The sequence below is a fragment of the Aegilops tauschii genome, chromosome 5 (genome assembly GCF_002575655.3).
Source record: "Aegilops tauschii subsp. strangulata cultivar AL8/78 chromosome 5, Aet v6.0, whole genome shotgun sequence".
NCBI classification, from domain to species: Eukaryota; Viridiplantae; Streptophyta; class Magnoliopsida; order Poales; family Poaceae; genus Aegilops; species Aegilops tauschii.
In genome coordinates, this window is record NC_053039.3 from 420,605,184 (window position 1) to 420,631,914 (window position 26,731).

Here is a 26,731-nt window from a genome sequence, read left to right on the forward strand (position 1 = left end):
AGCTAGAGCGCATCCACGACGCATTCGAGCCCACCCCCGTGCTCAGCGAGTCCGCAGGGCTCCGTAGCAACCCGCAGCTCGTCCTCCCGTGCACCCAAACACTGTGTCCGAGCGTGCCCGTACTCCGGCCGCCGCAGAAGTGCTCGCCGCCGTCACCTCCGGCCATCCCAGCTGCTGTTGCTACCACCACTAGATGCGCGGGAGCGCCAGCAATCCGTAGGAGCAAACCCCGCCTCAAACCGTGGGCTGTAGCGAGATCCCGACGATCTCCGCCGCGCGAAATGGTCGTCGCCGGCGAAACTCCGGCGACTGATGACGTGGCTCGTCATTAGCCCCTAATGACCCAGCTAAACCACCCTAGAGCCACTGCCATGTGGGCCCAGGCCCTAATTAACTTAGATTAGCACTAACTAATTTGGTTAGTTAGCTGAGTCACTGACCAGTGGGCTCCACTGGTCAGGTTTGACCTGGACGGCGCCCGTTGACCTGCTGAGGTCAGCATGACGCAACGCTGACGCAGTAATAGATTTTCTGGACTTATTCTTGTACAAGAAATTCCAGAAAATGCCCAAAACTTCAAAAAATCATAGAAAATAATCTATAGCTCAGAATGAAATAATTTATATATGAAAAATGATCAGAAAAATCCAATCTATCCATCTGTACCATTTTCATGCATGTTAGAACAACTTATGGCTGCTGTTTAGGCCAAATCACATAAATGGCATTTAAACCCTCACATATGGCGTTTGAATTTGAACCTAGGGTTCAAACCAACTCCATTTAACTTGCTGCTAGTTGCATTAGCTCAAACCACAGCATATTGCCATGTCATGATCATGCATCATATTGTGCATTGCATTGATTGTGTTCTTCCTTGTTTGCCGGTGTTTGCCCCCTCTCGATAGATGTGGTTCCGACGATGAGTTCGATGACACCGATGAAGAACTATACTATCTTCATAAGTGCCAGGCAAGCAAAACCCCCCTTGTTCATTCCGATACAATCCCACTCTCTCACTCCTGCTCTCTTTTACTGCATTAGGACAACAACGATTCATCTGTTACTTGCTGCGGTAGCTGAACCCCTTTATCCTCTGCATGACCTGTCATTGCCACAGTAAATAGATGAAACCCACTAGCATGAGTAGGAGTTGTTTGAGCCCTGATGTGCCTACTCATTCATGCTTGTTTGTCATGCCTGCTATTGCTTAGAGTTGTGTCAGGTCTGATTCATCGGGAATGAATTGGAAAGTGGTGAACATGTCCTACTGTGTGAGAGCTAAGTGTGTGAACACGATTTGGTAAAGGTAGCGGTGAGAGGCCATGTAGGAGTACATGGTGGGTTGTCTCATTGAAACCGTCCTCAGGAACTGAGTTTTGTGTTTGTGATCCATGAACTGTTACTACCACACATTGGGCTCCGGGCGCTCCAAGCTCTCTCGACTTATTAATCAACCTGATCTCTGTCCAGGAGTTGCAACTAGTTTCTGGTGTTTGTAGGTTGTGTTAGTAATCTACCAAGTGGTACCCGGTACAGGTGGGCTTGGGACAGACTAGGCACCGTGGCACGGTGTACCAAGCGTAGATCCATCCGTCGAGGTGGGCTTGGAAACCCTGCACACATCATTTGGGGTCGTGAGCGACACCCCGGCCGGATCTCCTTGCGGATGGAACCCGAATAGGCGATAAACCTGGACTAGAGACTTGTGTGGTTAGTCAGGTCGTGGACGACTCCCTCGCCAGGCTTCCGCTTGAAGGTTGCCGAGGTACACGACGTGTACATGGTGGTAAGTGGCGAGAGCGTGTGTGAAGAAGTACACCCCTGCAGGGTTAACAACATCTATTCGAATAGCCGTGTCCGCGGTAAAGGACTTCTGGGTTGCCTGTACAGTTCATAGACAAGTGAAAGTGGATACTCTAAAACACGCAAGATAAGCGTGAGTGCTATGGATAGCGTTCTCGTAGGGAGACGGGAGCGGATCCATAGTGGTGTATTGATATGGTGAATATGTGGACTCGTGTGCGCCACCTCAAAAGAGTTACTTGCAGTCATAGTTTAGGATAGCCACCGAGTCAAAGCTGGCTTGCTGCAGTCAAACTCCACCACCCCCTTTGTTGATACCGATGCATATGTAGATAGTTCTGATGTAAGTCTTGCTGGGTACATTTGTACTCACGTTTGCTTATTTTATGTTTTGCAGAGAGACGTCAGTCTTGCTAGTAATTCCGTGTGGACTTCGACATTTAGCTTGATACCTCAGCTACGATCTTGTGCCCTCGGCAGGATCTGGTAGATAGTCAGGCTTCTCAGCCTTTTTCATTTGTAGTTGTCTGTACTCAGACAAGTTAAGCTTCCGCATGTGCTTGTTGCTTGTATGCTCTGAATGTTGGGTCATGAGACCCATGTTTGTAATATCTGGCTCTTCGGGGCCTAATGAATAAATACTCTGAGTTGTAGAGTCTTGTTGTGATGCCATGTTGTATTTGCACATATCGAGCATATTGTGTGTATGATTGAAATGCTTGGTATGTGTGGGATCCGACAACCTAGTTGTTTATCCTTGGTAGCCTCTCTTATGGGGAAATGTAGTCTTGTGCTTCCATGAGCCATAGTAGTCCGCTACAGCCCGGTTCACCGGAGTCCTGCTAGCCCAGCACTACTGCCCGGAACACTTGACTGGCAGGCATGTGATACACTTGTTCCTGTGTCTGTCCCTTCGGGGAAATGTCACGCGGTGACATCCGGAGTCCTGCCTAGCCTGCTACAGCCCGGTTCACCGGAGTCCTGTTAGCCCAGTGCTACAGCCCGGATTCGCACGCTGCTGACCGACATGCTTGATGTTGATTCATGTATGCCTGTCCCCGTAAGTTAGTGCCACTTTGGGTTCACGACTAGTCAAGTCGGCCCGGGTTCTCTGTCATATGGATGCTAGCGACACTATCATATACGTGAGCCAAAAGGCGCAAACGGTCCCGGGCCATGGTAAGGCGACACCCGTGGGAATACCGTGCGTGAGGCCACAAAGTGATATGAGGTGTTACCGGCTAGATCGATGTGACTTGGAATCGGGGTCCTGATAGCCCGGATGGACCCAACGGAGTTATCGTCGTTGAACGAACTCCTGGATCGCATGGCCGCCTTGGGGGTCGCTACAGACTACGATCGGCTTGGGCTTAAACCGACCAGAGAGAAATTAAAACTCCGCCGATCACCCACCAGATAGCGGTAGTCGAGGAGCGGAGTAACTCTTCTACTATAATGAAGACGAACTATGTTCGGATCTCCGATCATGAAGGGCCGGATATTCTCCGGTAGAAAGGCATGTTCCGTCGCCCGAACATGGAGCTGGACGATGAGCCTAAAAAATCAGTCGATATCCCCGAGCCCGAACTGCCAGGGCCGGTAGATCTTCAAACTCCGGATCCAAAATCGGGTCAGGGTTCGGATTTCGTTCCACCCACCCACCCGGACATAGACGCTCTCATGAGCATCAAACAACAGCCTCAGGAAACGGTCCACCACTTCTGGGCCAAATTCCTCCTTGTCAAAGATAGGGTAAAAGATTGCCGTGACGAAGACGCGATAGCAGCTTTCTGCAACAACTGCGCGGACGAAGGTATCCTAAATGCCATCAATCGCCGCCGCATACTAAAGTTCGCTGACTTAACAACTATCGTACAAAAGTACAGCGCGATGGAAAGCGCCTGGAAAATTCAGGTAGCTCGTTGGGAACCTTCGGCGCCAACCCAACTCATCCTACGGGCGAAAAGGACGCACCCCCACGGTGCGCCTAGCCGAACAGTCAAAAAACATAAACCCATTACGCTGCACGGCACCGTTCTGGAGGGATGGCTCAATGGCCCATGCAAATTACACACAACGTCGGATACCGTGGCAACCCACAACCTTAGAGCATGTTGGATACTTCGGCAGGTAGCCAAGAGCGGCGAGGACATCCTTATCAAGGACACACCAGAATAGCACCCTCCAACAAACGAAGATACTAGAGTATTGACAGTCTTCGAGACATTCGCTTCAAACAATAAGCGTAAAAGGGCACTGCGCGACCTCACCGAAGTTTGCCAGGTCGCCACAATTGACCTCTGGAACAACATGGCCATAACCTTTAACGCCAGTGACGAACCCAAATACAGAATAGTCCGAGCGCCAGCTGCATTAGTCCTCAGTCCCATCGTGGACGGTTTTTGACTTACAAAGGTCCTCATGGACGGCGGCAGCGGACTAAACCTCATCTACGAGGACACGCTCCACAAGATGGAAATAGACAGGATCCGCATCGGGAAAAGCAGCACGACCTTTCGAGGTATAATTCCCAGTCGGGAAGCGTGGTGTGCGGGAAAAATTACACTCGATGTGGTATTCGGCACGCCGGAGAATTATCGGTCCGAAGAAATAACTTTCCAGGTGGCCCCTTTCAACAGCGGATACCACGCCCTGTTAGGGCGAGAGGCCTTCATGCGCTTTCAAGCCATACCCCATTATGGGTATATGAAGCTAAAAATGCCCAGGCCTAATGGAATAATCACCCTCGTCAACGATCCGGATATAGCACTCCGTGCCGAGAACAAAACTGCATCCTTGGCCCTCGAGGCATTATCTGAGGCCCTTGCGGCTGAAGAACTAACCGCACTATGCTCCACTGTAGACAGAGACGATGTCATCCTGGACAAACGACCCAAATCTACCACCTTCAAACCAGCCGAAGAAACGGTCAAATTTCAGGTCCATCCAACAGACCTGAAGAAGACAGCCTCTATCGGAGCGCAACTCGGCCCCTCAGTAGACGCATCACTGCGAGACTTCCTGCGCGAAAACTGGGATATGTTCGCCTGACACCCATCAGATATGCCAGGAATCCCACGCGAGTTGGCCGAAGACAGCCTCAACATACTAAAGGGATATAAGCCGGTCAAACAAACCCTGTGGCACTTTTCCGAACCCAAACGACAAGCTATGGGGGAGGAGCTAGCCAAACTCATCGAGGCCGGATTCATCAAAGATATTAAACATCCGGACTGGCTGGCAAACTTGGTAATGGTACCAAAGAAGGATAAATCCTGGCGCCTATGCGTCGATTTCAAAGACCTTAACAAGGCTTGCCCTAAAGATCCCTTCCCCCTTCCTCGCATTGATCAAATTATTGATGCTACCGCAGGACACGACTCGCTATGGTTCCTCGATGTATATTTTGGATACCATCAAATCAAAGTGAAGGAGTCCGGTCAAGCTGCAACAGCATTCATTACACCATACGGGCCGTTTTGCTTCAACACCATGCCTTTCAGGCTCAAGAACGCCAGCGCCACCTACCAGCACATGATCCAAACATGCCTCGAGAAACTGATCGGCAAGACAGTGGAGCCTACGTAGATGACGTCGTCATCAAAACTAGACACGTCGGAACACTAATAGACGACTTGCGTCTAACATTTGACAACCTCCGCACATACGACATCAAGCTTAACCCGGAAAATTGCGTCTTCGGCGTCCCCGCCGGTAAACTACTGGGCTTCATCGTTTCCAATAGAGGAATTGAGGCAAATCCAGCCAAAATCCGAGCCCTGTCACAATTGGCCATGCCAACCGAACTCAAACAGGTCCAAAAACTTGCTGGGTGCGTGGCAGCCTTAAGCCGCTTTATCTCCAGGTTGGGGGAAAAGGCGCTGCCCCTTTATCGCCATCTACGGCGCACCGATAACTTCGAGTGGACAGACGCGGCGACAGCCGGACTGGAAGAAATAAAAGCCCTTTTGGCAAGCAACCCAATCCTGGCCGCGCCAAACGTCGACGAACCAACGCTCCTATATATATATCGGCAACACACCAGGTGGTAAGCGCCGTACTCGTCGTCGAGCGAGAACAGGACGGACACAAATTTCCGCTCCAAAAGCCGATATACTACGTATCCACCGTCCTCACACCATGCAAATCCCGGTACCCTCACTATCAAAAGATAGCATATGCAGTCTTCATGGCATCTCAAAAATTGCGACACTACTTTCAGGAGTGCTCGATCACGGTGGCTTCTGAAGCGCCCCTCAATGATATAATCAATAACCGGGATGCAACGGGCCTGATTGCCAAATGGACCATTGAGCTCCTGCCATTTGACATCACGTACAAACCACGTCGAGCCATCAAATCCCAGGTATTGGCTGACTTCGTCGCCGAATGGAAAGAGGCCGAACTCCCTAAAGAGTACGGCGCGTATTCCAACTGGGTTATGCACTTTGACGGCTCCAAAATGTTGGCAGGACTAGGGGCGGGCGTCGTATTAACGTCCCCCACAGGAGACATCGTCCAGTACGTACTCCAAATATTATACACAGACTCCAACAACGCAGCCGAATACGAGGCCTTGCTACATGGCTTTCGGATGGTCGTATCAATGGGCATACAACGCCTGGAGGTGCGCGGGGACTCAAACCTCGCAATATCCCAAATTAATGGAGACTTTGATGCCAAAGATCCAAAGATGGCAGCTTATCGCAATGCCGTCTTGAAGATGTCAGCTCGGTTCGAGGGGCTCGAATTTCATCACGTCGCCCGCGAAAGTAATCAGGCGGCAGACGTCCTTGCTCGCATCTGTGCTAAGCGCGACCCCGTCCCACCTAACATCTTCCTTAAAAGGCTATTTAAGCCATCCGTGGTGTGGCAAGGGGGAGATAGCAATGACAGTCCTGCTCCGAACACAAACATAGATAGCGAACACGCCGATATCATCGGTGGCTCAGCCACCGAAATAACACCCTCGGCCCACCTCATCATGGCAGTAATTGCCCCGTGGACCGAACCATTCTTGGCCTACTTTCATAGGAAGGAGCTCCCAGAAGATCAGAACGAGGCTCGCCGCATTGTCCAGCGTTCGAAGGCCTATAAAGTTCACGAAGGAGAGCTCTACGAGAAAAGCACTACCGGAGTCCTTCAAAGGTGCATCTCCGAGGAGGAAGGGCAGCAACTCTTGGCAGAAATTCACGCCGATCTTCGTGGGCACCACGCCGCAGCCCGGGCACTTGTCAGCAAGGCCTTCCGGACATGATTTTATTGGCCTACGGCTCGAGCAGACACACAGGACCTCGTCCAGTGCTGCTTTGGATGCCAACTCTTCGCCAACCAAAGCCATATGCCCCCAACCGCCCTACAAACAATCCCCATTACATGGCCCTTTACGGTCTGGGGCTTGGACATGGTCGGACCCCTTAAAGGGGGAAGCCATAAGAAAAAATATCTGCTGGTCATGGTGGACAAATTCACCAAGTGGATAGAGGCTAAACTAGTCAAAACGGCCGAGTCCGGACCGGTGATTGCATTTATATCCGATGTGGTGCACCGTTATGGTGTCCCGCACAACATCATCACTGATAACGGTTCCAATTTCACAGCCGATGAGGTGAAAACCTGGTGTGCTAATCTGGGCATTAAGCTCGATTACGCCTCTGTCTACCACCCGCAAACAAACGGTCAAGTCAAGCGAGCCAATGGTCTTATTATGAGCGGCATCAAACCCAGGCTAGTGCGGTCTTTGAAAGAATCAGACAAACATTGGGTCGAGGAGCTCGACTGCGTACTCTGAGGGCTGCGGACCACGCCCAACCGTACTACCGGATACACACCTTTCTTCATGGTGTACGGTGCAGAGGCTGTATTGCTGTGACACCCTCGATTCAATCGTACACTAATCATACACGCAAATGTGTACCATCAAGATCAAGGACTCACGGGAAGATATCACAACACAACTCTAGACACAAATTAAAATAATACAAGCTTTATATTACAAGCCAGGGGCCTCGAGGGCTCGAATACATAAGCTCGAAAACACAAGAGTCAGCGGAAGCAACAATATCTGAGTACAGACATCAGTTAGACAAGTTTGCCTTAAGAAGGCTAGCACAACAGCAACAAGGATCAAAAAGGCAAGGCCTCCTGCCTGGGAGCCTCCTAACTACTCCTGGTCATCGGCGGTCTCCACGTAGTAGTAGGCATCGACGGTGGCCTCTGGCTCCTGGGCTCTGACATCTGGTTGCATCAACTGGAAAGAAGAAGAAAGAGGGAAAAGGGGAGCAAAGCAACCATGAGTACTCATCCAAAGTACTCGCAAGCAAGGATCTACACTACATATGTATCGGTATCAATGAAATGGGCTATATCTGTGGACTGGACTGCAGAATGCCAGAATAGAGGGGAGAACCTAGTTCTATCGAAGACTAGCATCTTCTGGAAACCACCATCTTGCAGCAACAGGAGAGAGTAGAGTAGCATAAAGTAAAGTAGTAGTAGTGTTACCAAGCTCGGCCAGAGATCCTTTCTCGACTCCCTGCGAGAAAGCAATCCCAGAGCCATACTATCCAGTTATCATCACAATCCATTTCTCATCACAAGTATCCAGTTCTAGTTGTATCGATCGGGATACAACTCCAAGTGTCCGTTACCGTAGGACAGGCTATTGATAGATGTTTTCTTCCCTGCAGGGGTGCACCAACTTACCCACCACGCTCGATTAACTCCGGCCGGACACACTTTCCTGGGTCATGCCCGGCCTCGGCCAAACAATACGCTGCAACCCGACCTAGGCTTAATAGAGAGGTCAGCACGCCGGACTAAACCTATGCCCCCAGGGGTCATGGGCCATCTCCCCGGGAACTCCTGCACGTTGCGAACGCGGCCGGTCAGCAGACCTAGCTACTTCCTTCAACAAGGCAGGTGCTTACGCGGTCCAACCCGGCACGCGCCGCTCAGTCACTGACGTCTATTAAGCTTCGGCTGATGCATACGACGCAGAACGCCCATACTATGCCCACGTGATGGTTAGTGCTATCAGGCCAGAGGCCCCTCGGATCAAATATCCAAATCATAGTGGATTAGGAACGCGTGGTAACAAGCAGAGACTCACGAAAGATGTGACCCCATTACCCCGTCTCGAGGACTTGCGGCAAGGGCTAGGAATGCCCGGCCACGCCTCGTAATTATCTCGCGGGCACCCTCCAGGTCAACCCGACTCCTCATCACTCACAAATATGCTCGCGCGGGTACCCCTCAGGGCCGACCCATCTTTAGTAACAGGGTTCAGTGTAAAGTCATAGTAACCATAGTAACCGTGTGTCCAATCATCAAGGGGAAAACCCGAGGAATCACCCCCGGTGAATTCCACTCGATGTAATCATCAAGGTGAACGTAAGAGGAACCACCCCCGAGGTTCACACTTGAGGGGTTGCACGATAGAGTCGTATCGGAAGTGGTTAAGGCGGAATCACCCCCGATGACCACGACCGAATAGCTACACTACAGGGTTAACATCAGAAGTGCTGTAGAGGTCTCACCCTCGGCACTCGATAGTAACCCAGTAGTGTCGAGCAACTAAAGGGAAAGTGATGTGCGGTGCCGGGGCCTGGTCTTCGATCCCGTTGATCGGGTCTTCAATGATGAAGCAGGGGCAACAAGGACAAGGTGGGGGGTCACTGATGGATCACTAACCAACCTATACTAAGCAGTTTAGGATAAGCAGGTAGGTAACAATAAGCAGGTTACAAAAGCAGGCTATGCATCAGAATAGGAGCAATCAATTACAGTAGCAAAAATCTAATGCAAGCATGAGAGAATGGAATGGGCGATATCGGGATGATCAAAGGGGGGGCTTGCCTGGTTGCTCTGGCAAGGAGGGGTCGTCGTCGGCGTAGTCGATCACAGGGGCAGCATCGGTCTCGGGGTCTACTGGAGAGAAGAGGGGGAAGAAACAGTAAATATAAAGCAAACATAGCATCACAAAGCATAACATGGCAATATGTTGTGCCGGGTGTGACCTAACGTATGGCTACACGATAAAGGTGAAGGGGGAATTCAACCGCGAATGTTTTCCCGGTTCCGGACGTGTGTCAGACAGATGACCGGAGGGGGAATGTTCCATGTTCAGATAGTTAGAGGCATCTGACAGGTAAACGGATCACGTATTCGGATTCGTCCCGTCGTTCTGAGCAACTTTCATGTAGAAAACATTTTCATCCGAGTTACAAATATTTTTCTATGATTTTTCAAAGATTTAAACAATTTTTGGGATTATCTTTAACTCAAAAATGGACTTATTGCACCAACATGATGTCATGCTGATGTCAGCAAAGTCAACAGTCAACTCAGACTAGGTTGACTGGTCAATTGGGCAGTGGGGCCCGTCTGCCATTGACTGAGCTTAACTAATTAACAGCTTAATTAGTTAAAAAGTTAATTAGGTTAATTAACATGATTAATTGAGTTAATTGTTTTTAACTAATTAATTAATTATTATTATTTTTAAATATATTTTTAAAATTCTTTTTTAAGGGGGGTTGGGCCTACAAGTCATTGGCCCAGCGGGCTACCGGGTGGTGGGTGCCGGCGCCTGGGCGTGGGCGTCCGCCCGAACACGCACACGCGTGATGGAGGGCACCGGCGAAGGCCATGGCCTCGACAAGGAGCTGGCGAGGGCGGTCCCCGGCGGGGGCTCTGGCGGTGGGGGGGCTAGCAGGGGCACGACCGGCGGAGGCGGCGGAGGTAGGCGCCCGCGGTGGAGCGAGGCGGGGCGGCAGCGTGAGGCAGGACAGGGGCGCCCGGCGGAAGGCATCACGGGTGGAGCAGCAGGGGAGGCTACGGCGACGCGAGCCACGGCAGGTGCGAGCGCTCCGGTGAGGAGGCCGCGGTTCCGAGGCGGCAACGGGTGGTCAGCGCAGTAGCAGCAGTAGAACAGGAGGCGGCGGGCGCACGCGCAGGTGGCCGGAGGCGCTGCGAGCGGTCAAGGGCCATGGGGCGCGCGCGGGGGCGAGCAAGTGGAGGCCGGGGCGTGCGGGGTTGTGGCCTGGGGCGCACGACAGGCGAGCGAGGATGACGCGTGCGTAGGCGGACGGCGGGGCGCGCGTTGCGCGGCACGGGGGGTCGAGCGCGTGCGGGAGGAGGAGAGGACGGGGCCTCACCGGCGTGGCCGTAGGGTCAAGGGCAGCGGGTGTCGAGGAGGAGGATGGGGACGACGTGCGTGGCGCCGGCGATGGCGAATGACTTCGGCGTCAGGGCGCTCGGGCGCTGCATCAGCGGTGACGGTGGCTGGAGCTAGACGCGGGGTAGGAGAGCTGACGAGGCGGTCCGGCGGGGAGCTGGCGCCGGTGAGGAGGTGGTGGGACGAGGCGGCGACGGTGGGTGCCGACGGTGTCGAGGGCGGGGCGAACGGCGGCGAGCGTAGGGGTGCTGCCCCGATCTGGATCGGGGTGAGGGGAGAGACGAGGGAGGGAGTGAGGGGGATCTGGGCTAGGGTTTGGTGGTGGGGAGGCCTAACTAGGCCGCGGTTGGGCCGGCTGGCCAGTTGGGCCATGTGGGTCGGCCAACTGGGCCGTCTGGCCCAGGAGGGGGAGTTGTTTTCCTTTTTTTATTTGTTTTTCTTTTCCAGCAGCATTTTGCCTTTTCTTTTAGCCACTAATGACTTTGCAAAATTATGCCACTAGCTAAAACAATTCCAAAGAATTATTGTGCACTGCCACAAAAAGTTTGGGGCCTTCAGGATTTGTCCAAGCATTTTTAGTAAATGAAAAGGACGTCTTAAATACTACTGGACGAGATAATAAATTCCCAGGGGCAATTTGGGAATTCCAAAAATGTTGGCTTCAGCATGACAAATATCTAGGGATTATTTGCCATAGGATGAACTATTTTATTTGCATGAAAGAAGAAGCAAATATTTGACATGCAATTTGAATTTGAATTTGAAGCAGATTTTGGACAAGTGGCATTTTGGCATGATGACATGACCTTCATTAGGGGGAGATTACTGTAGTGTGATGTTGGGGATGTTACAATTGCCCTGCGATATTATACATAACTCACCTCGAGTGCGTATGTACGAAGAAAAAGAGGCTGAGTTGGATCGGCAGGACAGCCTAGACACCCTGGAGGAGGAACGCAACGTCGCCAAAGCCCGTTCAGCATTTTATCAACAGCAGGCTCGAAGATATCAAAGCAGAGAAGTACGGGCCAAGACTTACAACGTTGGCGAACTCGTTCTACGCTTGCCGGAGAAGAAAAAGGACAAACTCAAGCCCAAATGGGAGGGTCCCTTCATAATTGACGAAGTTCTTACCGGAGGAGCGTATCGTCTTCGTGACGCATCAGACAATCGCCTAGAGCCAAACCCCTGGAACGCGGCCAGACTCCGAAGGTTCTATGCCTAGCGCCAAACTCTTTGTTAGTCTCCTTCTCCCCTATAGTTTCCATTACTTTTTCTCTCTCTTTTACACATTTTTTCGCGAACACTGCTGACGTACACATCTTTACATATGTACGCCCATTATACCTGGGGGCTTCTTTAACAGAAGCTTGTTGATATTATCTTCCGAGCGTCAAGCTCATCACACATACGTGTTTTTCCCGTATGTCTTTTCTGCACCATTATATGCATCGATATGACTTAAGTTTTGGCCAAGCTGGGTTGTCTGGCTCCTGTGCTTACCCCTACGTTTCCCGATTGTTCGGCTAGGCGGTAAAGGGAGCACCTCTGCGATTGTTACTGCCGGGTCATCCGGATGTGTACCTCAGACTGGGTGAAGCCGAAAGCTAGCGTTCTTAAGGGAATATTCGGTCGGTGGATGAAAAATACTTTTTGCAATCACTCTATTGTGAACCCCCAGAAGCTATACACACTGTGATTTTCACATCACAATTTGGACATGTCTACTAATGCATGCACACCCAGGGAAAGGAACCCTTAACGGAACTATTCTCCCTGGAAGATGTTTCTTACAATCTCAATGTAATATAACATAACTAGCCGGATACAACTTGTCTGTTCAAGCAATTATGACCCCTACGCTTAGTTTTCCACGCATACCCCGGCCTATTCGGTTGTGACGGTATTCGGAAACACTCCGCACCTTCAGGTCCGGAGGTTGAAGCGAAAAGGTCTGCCATGACAAATGATATACAATTCAGCTAGAATTCTACATGGTGAGGAAAGTACATAGTCACTTGGACTCAAACACTTCTGCCTCTATACCATCTAATAGGCAGTCTAACTTATAATCCTGTTGGGAATATTTTGCGGCCACCTCTACTAGGTCATATACTAAACTAACGGGAATTTCTTCCCCATTTGGCCCCAACGGTCCAACCTGGGCCATGTGATTAGGATTCAGCTTGGTATATCGCGTCTTCACCATGGCCCAGGCTTCTCGCGCACCCTCTCGGCAGGCCGATATCTTCCATAATCGGATACGCCGCCGCGCTCCCTTGAACAGCTCTACAAGCTCCTCCATACTTCCCGGAGGGGAGGCGGATGGCCATAAGGCCTTGGCAACACTCCGCATGGCCAGCCGAGCATGCTCGTGCACTTGCGACAGCCTTTGCAGCAGATCACTTGCTGATCCGGACACCTCCTCTTCAGGACGGCCTGTCAATATACCTGCAAGCATAGCTATATCAGTTCCATTTATCTCCGAACTACTAAAAGATAACAAGTTCGGAAACATACTGAACATGCCGCCCCGCAGCTTCTTGTTCTCCTTTACGGAGTCGGCTAGCTGGGCCCGCACATCTTTCAACTCTTCACCCAACTTAGTGTTGGAATCCTGTAGCTTGTTTTTCTCGTCCCTAACGCGGGTCAGCACACGCTCGCCTGCGGCGTGTTGCCTCTTTGCCTCTTTTTCTCCCTCTTGGGCGATCTTCAACTTCTTCTCAAGTTGATCAGGCGACCCTATTACGCGATCAGTGGCAATATTAGCATAGTTGGAATACATTTACTGTTCCTCGATGGAGGGGAACGTTACCAGTGGACAGCTTCTTCAAATTTTCCAGTTCGGCGGTAGCAGCATTTAGCTGCGCCTGACACTGCTCCAGCTCTTGGGCTAGCAGACTATTCTTCTCCGCGAGGACCTGGTTGTTCAACAATCCTTAAATCACTTGTGCCAACTGCTTTCAGTCTTGGGGGCTACGGGTATATGGCTATCCTTTTTTGACAAAGAAAACTTACCTGCACATCTGTCACATATTGCCTCGTGGCTTTTCTAAGCCCGTCTCGAGCAGCTCGGATGTATGCGTCGCCCGAGCTGAAGGCATTAAATGCCTCGTCCGAGAACTTCGGGTCTCGTAAAACAGCTCTGCAGCGCTGATGATTCATGGCGCTCTCTACTTCCGAGTTGGTAACAGACATATTGTCCGAACCCTCGGCCGAAGGGCAGTCCGGCTTTGTTCCTACATCGGCTCCCGTCTCCCCGACTGGATCTAAATCTTGGTTGTTGGGAGCGCGGCCGGCCGGACTCCCGGACACAGTTCGGCGAACCTTTTTCCTGTAATCAAACAGGCGCATAGGTCACAGTTGGACACGGCCACTGAAAAATATATTTATCCGTACCTCCTCGATGAGGGCCCGGCGGTGCCTTCACCGGCCCTCCTCTTCGAAGGCCTGCCCGGTGCAGGAACCGATTTCCTCGGTATCGTCAAACGCCTCCCCTGTAGAACGCACGACAATGTGGTGGGTGAGGCAGAGTACGAGCACCCTTTCAGAGGAGGTGTTTCTTGATTACTTACCTGTGAAGCAGGAAGAAGACCAGGGTAGTCGGCGATAATGGCCACTTCTGTGCCATCATAGCTCGTCTGGTAAAACACCCCGTCCGCGAGCACCACAAATATATCCGGATCCTCTTCAAACCCGAGATCAAGTTCCCGGTTGTGGTCCTCCGGCTGTGGGGCGGGACTATAAAATCCCTCGGTGACCTTTCACCAGTGCTGTCATAAGCAAACAAACTAGAAATTTATCAAAGGAAATTCGGAGATGGAAGGAGTAAAAACAGAGGGGTCAGGCCTTACCCAACTGGGAGGGTTATACATAGAGTACCCGTCTCTGAGTTTGATGCGAAGAAATTCCTTTTCCTCCCCTTTGAACAGCTCGGCTAATATCTTAGCCAAAGCGGCAGGGGTATCTGGACCTTTCCGGCCGCAGCGTGAGGCGTCATCCTCCCCATTGTAGTGCCACATTGGAAGCCCTCTGTATTGGAGCGGTTGAACCCCTCGCGCTATGGAGATCGCCATAACCTCGATTACTGTGAGTCCGGACTGAGTGTGCTCTTTTATCTTGCTCATCAGCTGACGAACCTCCGCGCCATCTTCCTCTTCAAGACTCCGGGGACGCCAACTGTGGCGTTTCTTCAGCGAGACGCGCGCAAATTCAGGAAGACCCTTTCGAACCGGGTCGGGAAGCGCAACCTCCTCTATATAAAACCATTCGGAGGGCCATTCATCAGGTGCCTTCCTTGGTGTGCCGGATGGATATCCGGTATCGGCGACGGGCCATACTTAGGCTCTGCCCACTTCAAATATTGACCCTTCGTGATTGCGCGGGACGAGACAAAACAGCTTCCTCCACAACTCGAAATGAGCCTCGACGCCCAGGAATAGTTTGCATAAAGCGAAGTAACCTGCAATGTGCAGAATAGAGGCCGGAGTGAAGTTGTGCAGCTGGAGGCCATAGTACTCCAGAAGCCCTTGGAGGAACGGATGGATTGGAAATCCAACGCCTCTCAGCAGGTAGGGGACAAAACACACTCGCTCTCCCCCTGACGGATTGGGGAAGTCCTCTGCCTGAGTCCCCTCATTGAAGGAAGCTAGCCCCGTTAGAACAGGGACTAGATCTGCATGGGGAAGGAATCCCTGCGTTTGCAACTTCGTCAATCGGCTATGAGACACAGAACACCTCTCCCACTCGCATTTCTCTGGGCTGGGACGAGCGGAGGAGCTGGGAACACTAGCCATGCTGGAATGGTTTCTCCTAAGCAGTCTCTGGGGATTTCTTCTCTGTAGCGCTGAATGGATCTGGGATCCAATCTCTTTAAATAGGCGCTCTTCCTCGCACGGATGGGGTGTTATTCGCAAAAATACCCTGACTTTCCACATTCGCTCGACACGTGGAGAACGAAGATTATTTAACGCGCAGAAGCCAAGGAGGCAACATTGGATCAATGGCCGAATACATTACTTGGAGATCATTGAAGGGGGAGCCTGCCTTGCAATGCCGAAGACAATATGTGTGCCGAGCACCTCGCTATTGAAGACTGGTTCGGGGGCTACTGAGGGAGTCCTGGACTAAGGGGTCCTCGGGCGTCCGGCCTGTTATCCATGGGCCGGACTGATGGGCTGTGAAGACATGAAGGCCGAAGACCGCACCGTGTCCGGATTGGACTCTACTTGGCGTGGAGGGCAAGCTTGGTGACCAACTATGAAGATTCCTTCTTATGTAACCAACTCCATGTAAACCCTAGATCCCCCCGGTGTCTATATAAACCGGAGGGGTTAGTCCGGAAAGGATACATTCATTACCATATACACATAGGCTAGACTTCTAGGGTTTAGCCATTACAATCTCGTGGTAGATCAACTCTTGTAACACTCATATTCATCGAGATCAATCAAACAGGAAGTAGGGTATTACCTCCATAGAGAGGGCCCGAACCTGGGTAAACATCGTGTCCCCCGTCTCCTGTTACCATCGATCCTAGACGCACAGTTCGGGACCCCCTACCCGAGATCCGCCAGTTTTGACACCGACAGCCGTGAAGATACAAGACTGAAGACTTCCTCCCGTGTCCGGATGTGACTCTCCTTTGCGTGGAAGGCAAGCTTGGCGTTCGGATATGAAGATTCCTTCCTCTGTAAACCGACTCTGTATAACCCTAGGTCCCTCTGGTGTCTATATAAACCGGAAGGTGTAGTCCGTACAGGCGATCATAATCATAACCATACAGGCTAGACAGCTAGGGTTTAGCCATTACGATCTTGAGGTAGATCAACTCTTGTAACCCCATATTCATCCAAGATAATCAAGCAGGAAGTAGGGTATTACCTCCATCAAGAGGGCCCGAACCTGGGTAAACATCGTGTCCCCGTCTCCTGTTACCATCGATCCTCAGACGCACAGTTCGGGACCCCCTACCCGAGATCCGCCGGTTTTGACACCGACGGTCGTCTCTCTATGCTCCACACGTCAGCGTCTAGTACTCAGCAGACAAATGCGGTGTCATCAAAGCCTTAGTCAAAAGGTGGCTCTTTTTGGTCTTGTCGATCTGATCAGTTGCCACCCCTATCGCTCGGGAAGTTACGTACTGCCCTGTAAAGCGATCATTCTCCAAAGACATGCCTGCGGCGGGCTATGGTTGACAGCTTGTTGTGTGTTTAATACCTGGTTGGCCACACCCTGGGTCAGCATTAAATGCACCATGGGCAAATTAGCTTTGTCTGTTTGGTAATTGTGTCTCGAGGTTTTGGTCCTTCTCAAGAGCCTGGTGGTGCTCTGCAACACATCAGGGCATCTACAGTGGGGAGGCGCTAGGATTTATTTCCTACCAGATTGGCAGTTGGTTGATTAATTCTCCGTGTCTGATTTGGCATCGATGCCAATTAGTGCAGCGAGCGCTTGTCTTCTTTTTGCTTTCACACGAGTTATGGAAGGCGTCATTGGCCCCTGTTTCTATTCCATACTAGCGACCATATTAGCGCCTAGCATTGAGGAGACACGCTTGGATAGTTTTCTAATTTTCCAATCTTTATTTTATTTCCTGTAAGCACCTACAGAAGCATCCTGCAATGTAGATGCCCTCAAGGTAGCACCGCTCCGCGCTTGGTGTCATGCTCGAATCATCGACTCCATCCTTACTGATGATTATAATTTGTTTGATTGGCTCATGGCAGAACCAAGCTTCTTCAACGTACGCCACAAATTAACTTGGTTCAGTTGTGGAAATATTTAGAGCATCTCTAGCAGACCCCGCAAAAGTCTTTTACAGTTCGCAGAAAAGTGCATATGCAGGTTGGCGCGGGCGAGGTCAGACGCAGACCCCGCATAATGGACCTGTAAAAGAGGATATTCGGCGAATATGCTCTTTTACGGGTCGGCTACGCGGGGTCTGCTCGGGCAATGCCGCGTCGACTCGCAAACCGAATACACCAAATTCTCGAATTTGACATCGGTTCCGACAAATAAGTTCAAATTCAAACAACATAACACAGTTTACGCGCAAATAAAAGCTTCGGTTTAGTAGGACAAACGCAAAAGAGGGTCTTGCAAAAGTGACGACCACGTCCGGCATCATCTTGGTCGATCTTCACTCCGCGCCATCGAGTCCATCTTGAAGTTCATCGGAACCACCGAATCCACCTCCGGCGCTTGTTCCAACTCCCGCACCGAAATCATCGGCATTGGCACAATATGGAGCAGAGAAAACATCTCCGGCACTGTAACACGCACTGGCCGACGCAACCATTCTCCTCTTCAAGATTTCTCTCCTTGCCATATCATGACATTCTTTGGTGAGGTCGTCCATATCATTGCGGTTCATTGTCATGATCTTGTTCTCTTCGGCGAGCAACTTGGACATGGCTTTGTTTTCAGCGGCACATGCTCTTCTCTCCGCAATGGCCGCTTTGCGCAGCCCCTCTTCCTTGAGAAATTGTCACTTTTCTTGCTTCTCCCTTGCCTTCTTCTCGGCCAACTCTTTCTTGATCTCCAACGACTTCAACAACATCAACTCATTTGATCGCACCATGACATCAATCTTCTCCCTCAAGCTCGATGCTTCGTGCTCTCTCTTCATCTTCTCCTTAGTCTTTTTGTCGCCATCGGGCTTGTTCAAATTTCTTGGGCCATCATCATCCTCATCTTCATCCATGTTTGTAAGTGAACCTCTCTTCGGTGAGGATTCTTTGTCGATCAACTTCCACTTCTCGCACTCTTTGAGCAAGTCCCAACAATGCTCCAGTTTGAAGAATTTGCCTTCCGAAGCTTCCATGTCTTTGTATCTATGTTGGGCAATTTTGTCCTACACAATTTGCACAAAGTTAAATGATGCAATCATTTCATATGATGCAATATGATGTGCACAACTTGAACAAAGCCAAAACGAACTCACATGGCCGGATTTCACGGTTCCACTTGGAGGTGCATTGCGTACTTGCTCCAAGCAAGCTACCCAACGGTTGCACATAGGCTTGATCACATCCCAACGCCCTTGAAGCGACCGAAATGTGCGTGGAGTCCTATTGGGGTACTTTGCCATCATGCGGAAGTATTGATCTTCGATCCTTTGCCAATACCTCTTGGCGGTTTGATAAGTACCCGTGCATGCATCAAGAGACACCGCACTCCATGCCCCGATCATGATTTGATCTTCCAAGATCGTGTAGTTCTTCGATCTCTGGCTTTTCTCAGTTTTTGTTTGCGATTGTTCATATGCTATCTCATCGAGCTCCTCCACTTCTTCCTCACCACCATGATCATCCACGCCGCCCTCCGTTTGATTGTAGTCGAATGCGGCAAACAGGGCTTGATCGATGTCAACGACGTTGGTGTCCAACAAGTTCACGAACTCGGCAGTTGCATTGTTCGAACCACCGCTACAGTGAACGACAACAAGTCACAAGCTATCGCAAATGGCGAAAAGCAAAGGAAATTGCCATGACCGAAGACGCATACCTTCCGGCTATTTCGTCAAACACCTTGCATGCGGTGGGAGCAGCACCGTTGAGCGGCATCACCGGGGAACCTCTTTCCGGGGCAGAGGGAGTGGATGAAGGAGGCGGCTTCTTTGTAGCCGGAATCCTCTTCCTCTTTACGCCGGCGGCCTTGGCGACCTTCTCCGCCGCCGGCCGGGATCGCGCAGCGGTGTTGGCGCCCGAGCGCGGGCCTTCGCGGCTGGGTCAGCCGGATTCCCGCCCTGCACGACCACGTTACCCTGCCGCTTGCGGGCAGGCGCGGCGGTACCTTGGGCGACGGCGGGGCCAACATGGCCCGCGACGAGATCCGCCCGAGGGGATTGAGCGTGCGCGACCTCGACGGTGACGGGGGACAGTAGGGAGTCGTCCGTGGCGACGAAGGACTGCTGAGGAAGATGCACCGGAGCGGGAGGTGGCGGGGCAATGGTGGCGGAGGGTGGGGGGCGGGAACGGCCACGCGGAAATGTCCCTCCCGCCAAATCTCGCTGCGGATAGGGGCCGAGCTCGGGTCGTCCTCCCAGCCCATGAATCTAGAGGTCGGGGGAGATCTTTTGCCGCGCCCGGCAAAAAAAATTACAGGTCGGCCGCGGATGCGGTGTTTGATCGGGCAGGTTTTCCCACCCCAACCCGTGACCCGTATTTTAGCGGTTATTTTGCGGATCGGGGTCTGCTAGAGATGCTCTTATGGGAGGCACATTTGAGAGTTCCTTTGATACAAAGGAATTCCATAGGATTTGAATTCTTAGGATTTTTTAACCTGCATCGGTCATTTGATTCACAGTATTTAAATCCTTAGAATTTTTTTCATATTTTCGATCCACTGATACCTGTTTGTTAGATTCCTTTGTTTTCTGTGCTATCAAACACTCTTCCAAATCCTATAGAGTGCAATAGGGCATGACACTATTCGTGCGCTTTTTTATTTCCGCATTTTGAGAATCCTATGAATCAAAGAGGCCCCGAGTGTACACGGGTGAGTTTTCCTGTACAGCGACACACTTCAAGGACGCATTGTAATTTTGTCAGTGATCAACGAGACATCTTTTCGAGACGAAAACTTAAGTACTGAGTAAGAAGCTACAACTAAGCAGGGAGCTGGAGTTCTTGAATGAAAACGTTAGATACACACTACACAGATTGACAAAATGTTCCAATGTATGAACAGGCATTCCTCAATTCCAGTCAGCTGGACTTCACACTTCACCGAAACTTGTTGGAGCGAGAATCTGAAAAGAACAAACCAATATATGCATGTACAATTAGGAAATGGCAGCTGAAAAGAACTACAGGCACTTTCACAGACAAGAACACAGTGACATTGTACCTTGGACAACTGCAGCGGAAATCCAGAAAGTGTGTGAACTGAGCATGCTGCAGCCTACAAAGCGTCAAAGAGTCATGGCCAACATTACCTGTAAAATATACGATGCCTTCGAAGAGACCAGCACATTTCGAACCGCCGGCAAATCTCTTACAACTCTGTCCACTAGGCATTTGATTTTGGCAGATGCCATAGCTACTAAAGCGTCAATCCCCTCCTCACATTGTTCGTAGACAATGAAGACAATGAACAAGGATGCCAGCGCTGCATTCAGCAGGGAAGAAAATCAGATGATTAAACTGATAGCATGATAGTAAAATAGAACAACGTAAGAAGCGGCAAAAGATAAACCTTACCAAGACCAATCAGCGTTCTAAACTGGAAGTGCAACATCACTTTGACACAGAACAAGGAAGCAACAGCCTGTAATATAAGAAAGGAACTCTGGATCAATCGCCTGTAACATGAATTACCCGCAATTGTACCGCTCTTGCAGCCATGCTTGGGTTTTTCGAGTAAAAGCTAGGTGGATTGAGTTATTCATGTACCGCCTGAAGCATTGTTAAATCAGGCAGATTTTGTCGATGTGGCAGGGTGAATTATTCTCCATTTGAGATGGAACAAATGATTAATTCTGCCACTCAGTTAACCAAGTAAACATGATGGAAGAAATAAGGGGCCGACTCTTTATATACCACAGAACAACTTCATGCACTCTTTAAAAGATCATGATGACATTTGAGACTATGTCAACCTCAGAATGAGGAAATACAGAGTTATTCAGTGGCATAATTGGGATTTCTCAACAAATAACATACTGTGCGACATATACAAGCAAGATATTTTGTGTCAATAATTATTTATACTCCCTCCGTCCTAAAATAAGTGTCTCAAATTTGTACTAACTTTAGTACAAAGTTGTACTAAGCTTGACACTTATTTTGGAACGGAGGGAGTATATCTCAACAGAAACCAAGGTGTATTAAGCAAACCATAGAGCGTGGCTTAACGTGACTGTAGGAAAATAATCCAGGACAATAAAATTGTGCGGTTAACAGGAATTTTCGCCGACCACTGTTAACAATCACACAGCCATACCAAATTCAAATGCCAGGCATGTGATGTCATCAAGGAGCCCAAACTTACCACCCAGAGCTTCCAGAAACAAGATAATTGTACAAAACTACTGGGAAATAAGATACTACCACATTGGGCACATTAATAAAGAAATCTTCTAGGACAGTGTTCTCAACTGGCTGCATACAAACCTTTAAGAAGGTACCCCAGTCATCACCTTCTGCTAGAACCCTCAGTTTATGAATACCTCCATTCCATAGAGAAGCCATGCACATGATTGGATTCCTCAATGTTGAGTCTGATACTTCAAAACAATCAGGAGTCACCTTCTCTACTGTAAAACCATACCTGGAATAGGAGTTCAATACTTGAGTGTAATATACTAAAACGTATGATGTACAAATGTGTGGAAAACCCACATGCAGATTAATCTATTACTCCATTCCTCAAGCATATCCACATAAACAGTTTCAGAATTTCATCAAATCGTAATTTACCAAAAATAACTGAATCACAGAATATAAACCAATATACATACACTTTTGAAGGTAGGACACCATGGATGTAAAGAGCCAGGGAGATCACTAGAAGAATTTTGGCAGACGAGGAGACAAAAGTTCTGTCTGAAAGAAAGAACCAGTAGAACAGCAGAAACAGTAGTGTGATATATGAGAAGGTTTTCTTTTCATCCCTCCAAAGGAGAATATCAGCAGCTGCAGTAGAATGGTAGCAAGTCAACAAACACAAAAAAGATGGATTTATCATTGATTAACTGATGGGTAAGCAACAACAAAAACATTTAGAGAAAAGAAATCTCTATCTGATTTTTTTAGGTTTCCAGAGATATAGTTCATTCCATTCAGTAGAAGCGCAGAACAAGATTGATACTGAAAAAGAGTCTATCTCACCTACTCCACTCCCAAGCAGCTTATCGGCTTTCGATGATCCACAAGCACCTTGTTTCCTAGATATACCCAAATTATCTTGTAGTTCCGAAACTGACGCAGCAGTTCTCATGATTCCATCCTGCAAACATATTAACCATTAATAAACAGACTAAACATCGCACTGGATGTTCACACTTGAGTTGTCAGAGAAAAGAAGTGCTGCAGCAATACTTCTGAAGAAGGAAAATGCATAATTGAGAAACAAGAACATACATAATTGACAACACTACGGGGTTTGGAAGCTAGCTCACCTCCAATGATACAGTTGGGGCATACCCAAGTTGCCTTCTAGCTTTGGAAATGTTAAAAGTTCTTGTGTGCGACAAGAAGTATACTGCATCAGGATAGAGAGGTGGAGTCGATGACATTTGCAAACCCAATCTGTGATGAATCATATTGGAGAACTGGGCAGCAAACAATAACATCTTGGCAGGAAGATTAACTCTGGGCCTAAAAATGGAACCACAGGGGCTGCACATGTTAGCCTATTGAATAGACTTCAGTGTATTTGTATATGTGTGCAAGAAAGAGACCTTTGGCAACCCATGGCTTCCATCATGCAGGACACAAACTCCCATGTTTCGATAGGTTCACCATTAGTAACAAAAAAAGGCTGCAAAATTTAAATGATTAGATCACACGGCAAAGTAAATGATCCAAATCTAGCATTTAAATCACTAGAAGTGTACCTTTCCAGCAACAGAAGCAGCATTGGAACATAAAGCTTGTTCAGCGCAAATGTTGGCATGTACCACATTTTCCACATACGTAAAGTCAGACTTGCTACCTCCACTACCTATTACAAACTGAACAGCACTGTGTAAGAAAGATAATACTTCATAGCCTGCAAAGGCTTCTCAACACCATTCAGAAAATAAAGAAGCAAGACTTTGTAAGCTCAAAGGAGATGAATGCTTGAATGAACATACATCCACATTAGTTCAGTCAAAAAGGAAGTGCATGAGAAACTAGGTTCACTCATTTCAATATGGACTACATGCGGATGTATATAGACATATTTTAGAGTGTAGATTCACTCATTTTGCTCCGTCTATAGTCTGTATTGGAATCTCTAAAATGGCTTATATTTAGGAAGGGAGGGAGTACATCCATATTACTTCAGTCAAAAAGAAACTCTATAGGGTTAGAACCGACTGGCTTGCAGCTACATTATTCTAAATTGCAAGCATGAGTTGCAGATCTGGAAGAACTACTGACAACTTCTATTTTTACCACGCAAGTGCAACCAGAATTCCACATGTCAAAATAAGGCTGGTCTACAGCAAAGGCCTCCATAATTCACCACATTACACCAGACTCCGCGCTACATAACCAGCATTGCATCTATGCACCCCTAAATACATTTACTAGTCACATCAACATGAAAATACACTTAGTAGTCACATCAACATGAAAATAGACTCTTAAGAGTCTAAGCTCTTAGGAAGTAAAACAGGAAGGAGCAAAAGGCAGCTTCGAATACCTTGCCCAAGGGAGACCTTGCATATCCAGCAACGAACCTCACCAGACTGGAATCGCCTGGCCCGAACAGATTGCTCGGCCGCAGCACGCACGTCCGCATCCCGTCGTTCCCATCCGCGCTCAGAACCATCATCTCGACCTGCGCCCTGAGCTCGCTGACCGCGCTCCCGAACTGCATCCACAGCCAAAAGCAGAGCAGCGATCACTCCACCACCGAAACAAAAATCCCGAACCCAGGGCAGAGGCAGGCAGCAGGCGGCGCGGCGCCGAGATCAGATCGCGAAGAGGAGAGCCCGCGCGACGCACCTTGTCGGGGTACGGCACCGAGTCCTCGTCGGCGTCGACCACATCGAGCGCGGCGGCGGCGACGGCGTCGGCGGAGCCGGTGTACACGACCCTGCGCACGCCGCTGGCGCGGCAGGCGGCGAGGAGGCGCCTGGTGCCCTCGGCCGCGACGCGGTGGAGCGAGAGGAAGGACCCGTCGGCGGCGGCGTCGGCGGCGGAGGTGGGGTCCACGTGGAAGACGGCCGCGACGCCGGCGAGGGCGGGGCCGAGCGCCGCCGCGGGGTCGGAGAGGTCGACGGTGACGTGGGCGAGGGGCGCGGCCGGCGAGGCGGCGGACGGGGAGGGGTCGAGCACGGCGACGGCGGACCAGCGGCGGGAGGCGGCGAGCGCGGCGGCGAGGTGGCGGCCGAGGAGCGTGGAGCGGCCGAAGGTGACGGCGCAGGCCGGCCTGAGCGGGGCCAGCGGCGACGGGCTCGCCGGGCCAGGCTCCGCGGTCGCCATCGGGGCGGGGAGGGGCGGGGTGGGGAGGGGGTGGGGGGTGGAGTGGGGGAATGGTGGGGCGGAGCACGCGAGCGAGCGAGGGGACAAGGGAAACGAGACGAGGGGTTTTGTTTTCCTCCCTTTTTCTCCGCTGCTTTTTTGGAGTGAATTTCGGCCGCGGTTCCGAGTGCTGTTGCGGTTAATGTCGAACCGTTTTCAAGATTTTCCATTCAAACTCGTGCAGGAAGGATGAAATACAGTACTACCGTGCCGCCCATACAGAAAAAGCCTCAGTATTACTACTACCGGGCAGATTTTGGGCGTGAAGGAGTAGTATACTGAGGCGAGGCTCATTTTCCATCGTTATCGCCCATACAGAACGTGCACACCACAACGATCCGCATCACGCTCGCACGGCCGCGCCGAATGCTTTCTCTTTCGGTGGTGCATCGCACTCGTCGACATCGAGCATGATTGATTGATGACTGAGCACCGCTTTCCGAAGTGCGACGTAAAACCCAAGTCTGGCATTTAACGCTGGAGTGATGAATGATTCAGTAGTCGACACGTTGTGTTTGTTTGGAATGCAGCCGGGCCCGCCCTATCGAAATTTCGGTGTCGACGGCTAGCATCCACGCCAGTTTTCGGATCACTCGGTTCAATTTTCAAAGCATCTCCAATGGCTTCCAGTAAATCTTCCCTAAAAACATCTACAACTGGGCATCACAAACCCGCCTCAAACGGTCGGACTGACCGGCACCTCTCATATCTAGCCTAAATATGAGAAGATCCGGACGCATCCGCCATATCGGACCGACGGCCGGGTCCCATACGGAATCACCCGAAAACCCAAAAGTCCGATGGGGGTGTGAACGCCCCATGGCGCTGCTTCGGCTCGTCGACCGAGGCCAGAGTCCGGCTATTAAGCCGGCCAGCATACCTAACTCTAGCCACAACCTCTTCCTTCCTCTCCGCGCCGCCAGCCTGAGCACATTTTCTCCGTCCCCACCTTCCTCTTCCCTCGCCATCTGACATGGCCCGGCAGAAGAAGACCACCTACGCTATGCTAACGTCGGAGGCACTGCTTCCAGATCAAGGAGGAGATCCGGGCGAGGCGCGCGGCCCGAATCGCTGCGGGCCTGCCTCCGGACTCGCCAGAGCTGAAGGAGGAGGACGAGGGACAGCAGCAGCCGGAGCCCATGGAGGGGGCGGATCCAGAGGAGGCGGATGCGACGGAGCCGGAGGAGGCGCCGGCGCCGGTTGCGGGCTTCACCATGGAGAAGGCCACGGCGGAGTTGTCGTCGCCCAAGCGGCGGAGATGGCGAGGCAGAGGAGGAGCCGAAGTTGCGTTTGCCCCTATGTACATGAAGCCCGGGACGGAGATAGTGGACATCTCCGACGACAACGAGTAGCATAGTCGATGATTAGTTGATTTACGTAGTATGTAGATCTTTTCTTTGCATGGTTTGTATGGTTTTAAGATTTCGTACATGAGGTGTTCGGATGCAGATAGGGTTATTTGAGGAGCCGAAATTGTCAAGTCCGGTTATAGATGCTCTAAGGTATGCTAGTATCATGCCGCTACGAGCATATGACTAGCTGAATGCTCGTGCGTTCTCATCTGACA

The 26,731-nt window shown here is 50.5% G+C and overlaps 1 protein-coding gene across 1 annotated transcript; it reads right to left on the reverse strand.

The window, feature by feature from the left end:
- Window positions 1-20,490: 20,490 nt before the first annotated feature.
- Window positions 20,491-25,215, reverse strand: LOC109782739 (3beta-hydroxysteroid-dehydrogenase/decarboxylase). Its single transcript, XM_020341358.4, has 11 exons — window positions 24,646-25,215; window positions 24,341-24,511; window positions 23,547-23,663; window positions 23,391-23,470; window positions 23,109-23,307; window positions 22,819-22,936; window positions 22,449-22,623; window positions 22,102-22,258; window positions 21,190-21,256; window positions 20,837-21,097; window positions 20,491-20,738 (listed from the first exon to the last, which is right to left on the reverse strand). The coding sequence occupies exons 1-10, from the start codon at window positions 25,123-25,125 to the stop codon at window positions 20,901-20,903; spliced, it is 1,761 nt and encodes a 586-aa protein (XP_020196947.1). The 5' UTR covers window positions 25,126-25,215; the 3' UTR covers window positions 20,491-20,738; window positions 20,837-20,900.
- Window positions 25,216-26,731: the final 1,516 nt, after the last annotated feature.

Excerpts from the sequence above, each read along its gene's own strand:
- LOC109782739 (XM_020341358.4), bottom strand. The coding sequence starts at position 25,125 with ATGGCGACCGCGGAGCCTGGCCCGGCGAGCCCGTCGCCGCTGGCCCCG. Across the intron at positions 23,471-23,546 it reads CTGCTTCTGTTGCTGGAAAG|CCTTTTTTTGTTACTAATGG; the intron begins GTACACTTCTAG and ends TAAATTTTGCAG. Across the intron at positions 23,308-23,390 it reads GAAGCCATGGGTTGCCAAAG|GCCCAGAGTTAATCTTCCTG; the intron begins GTCTCTTTCTTG and ends TTCCATTTTTAG.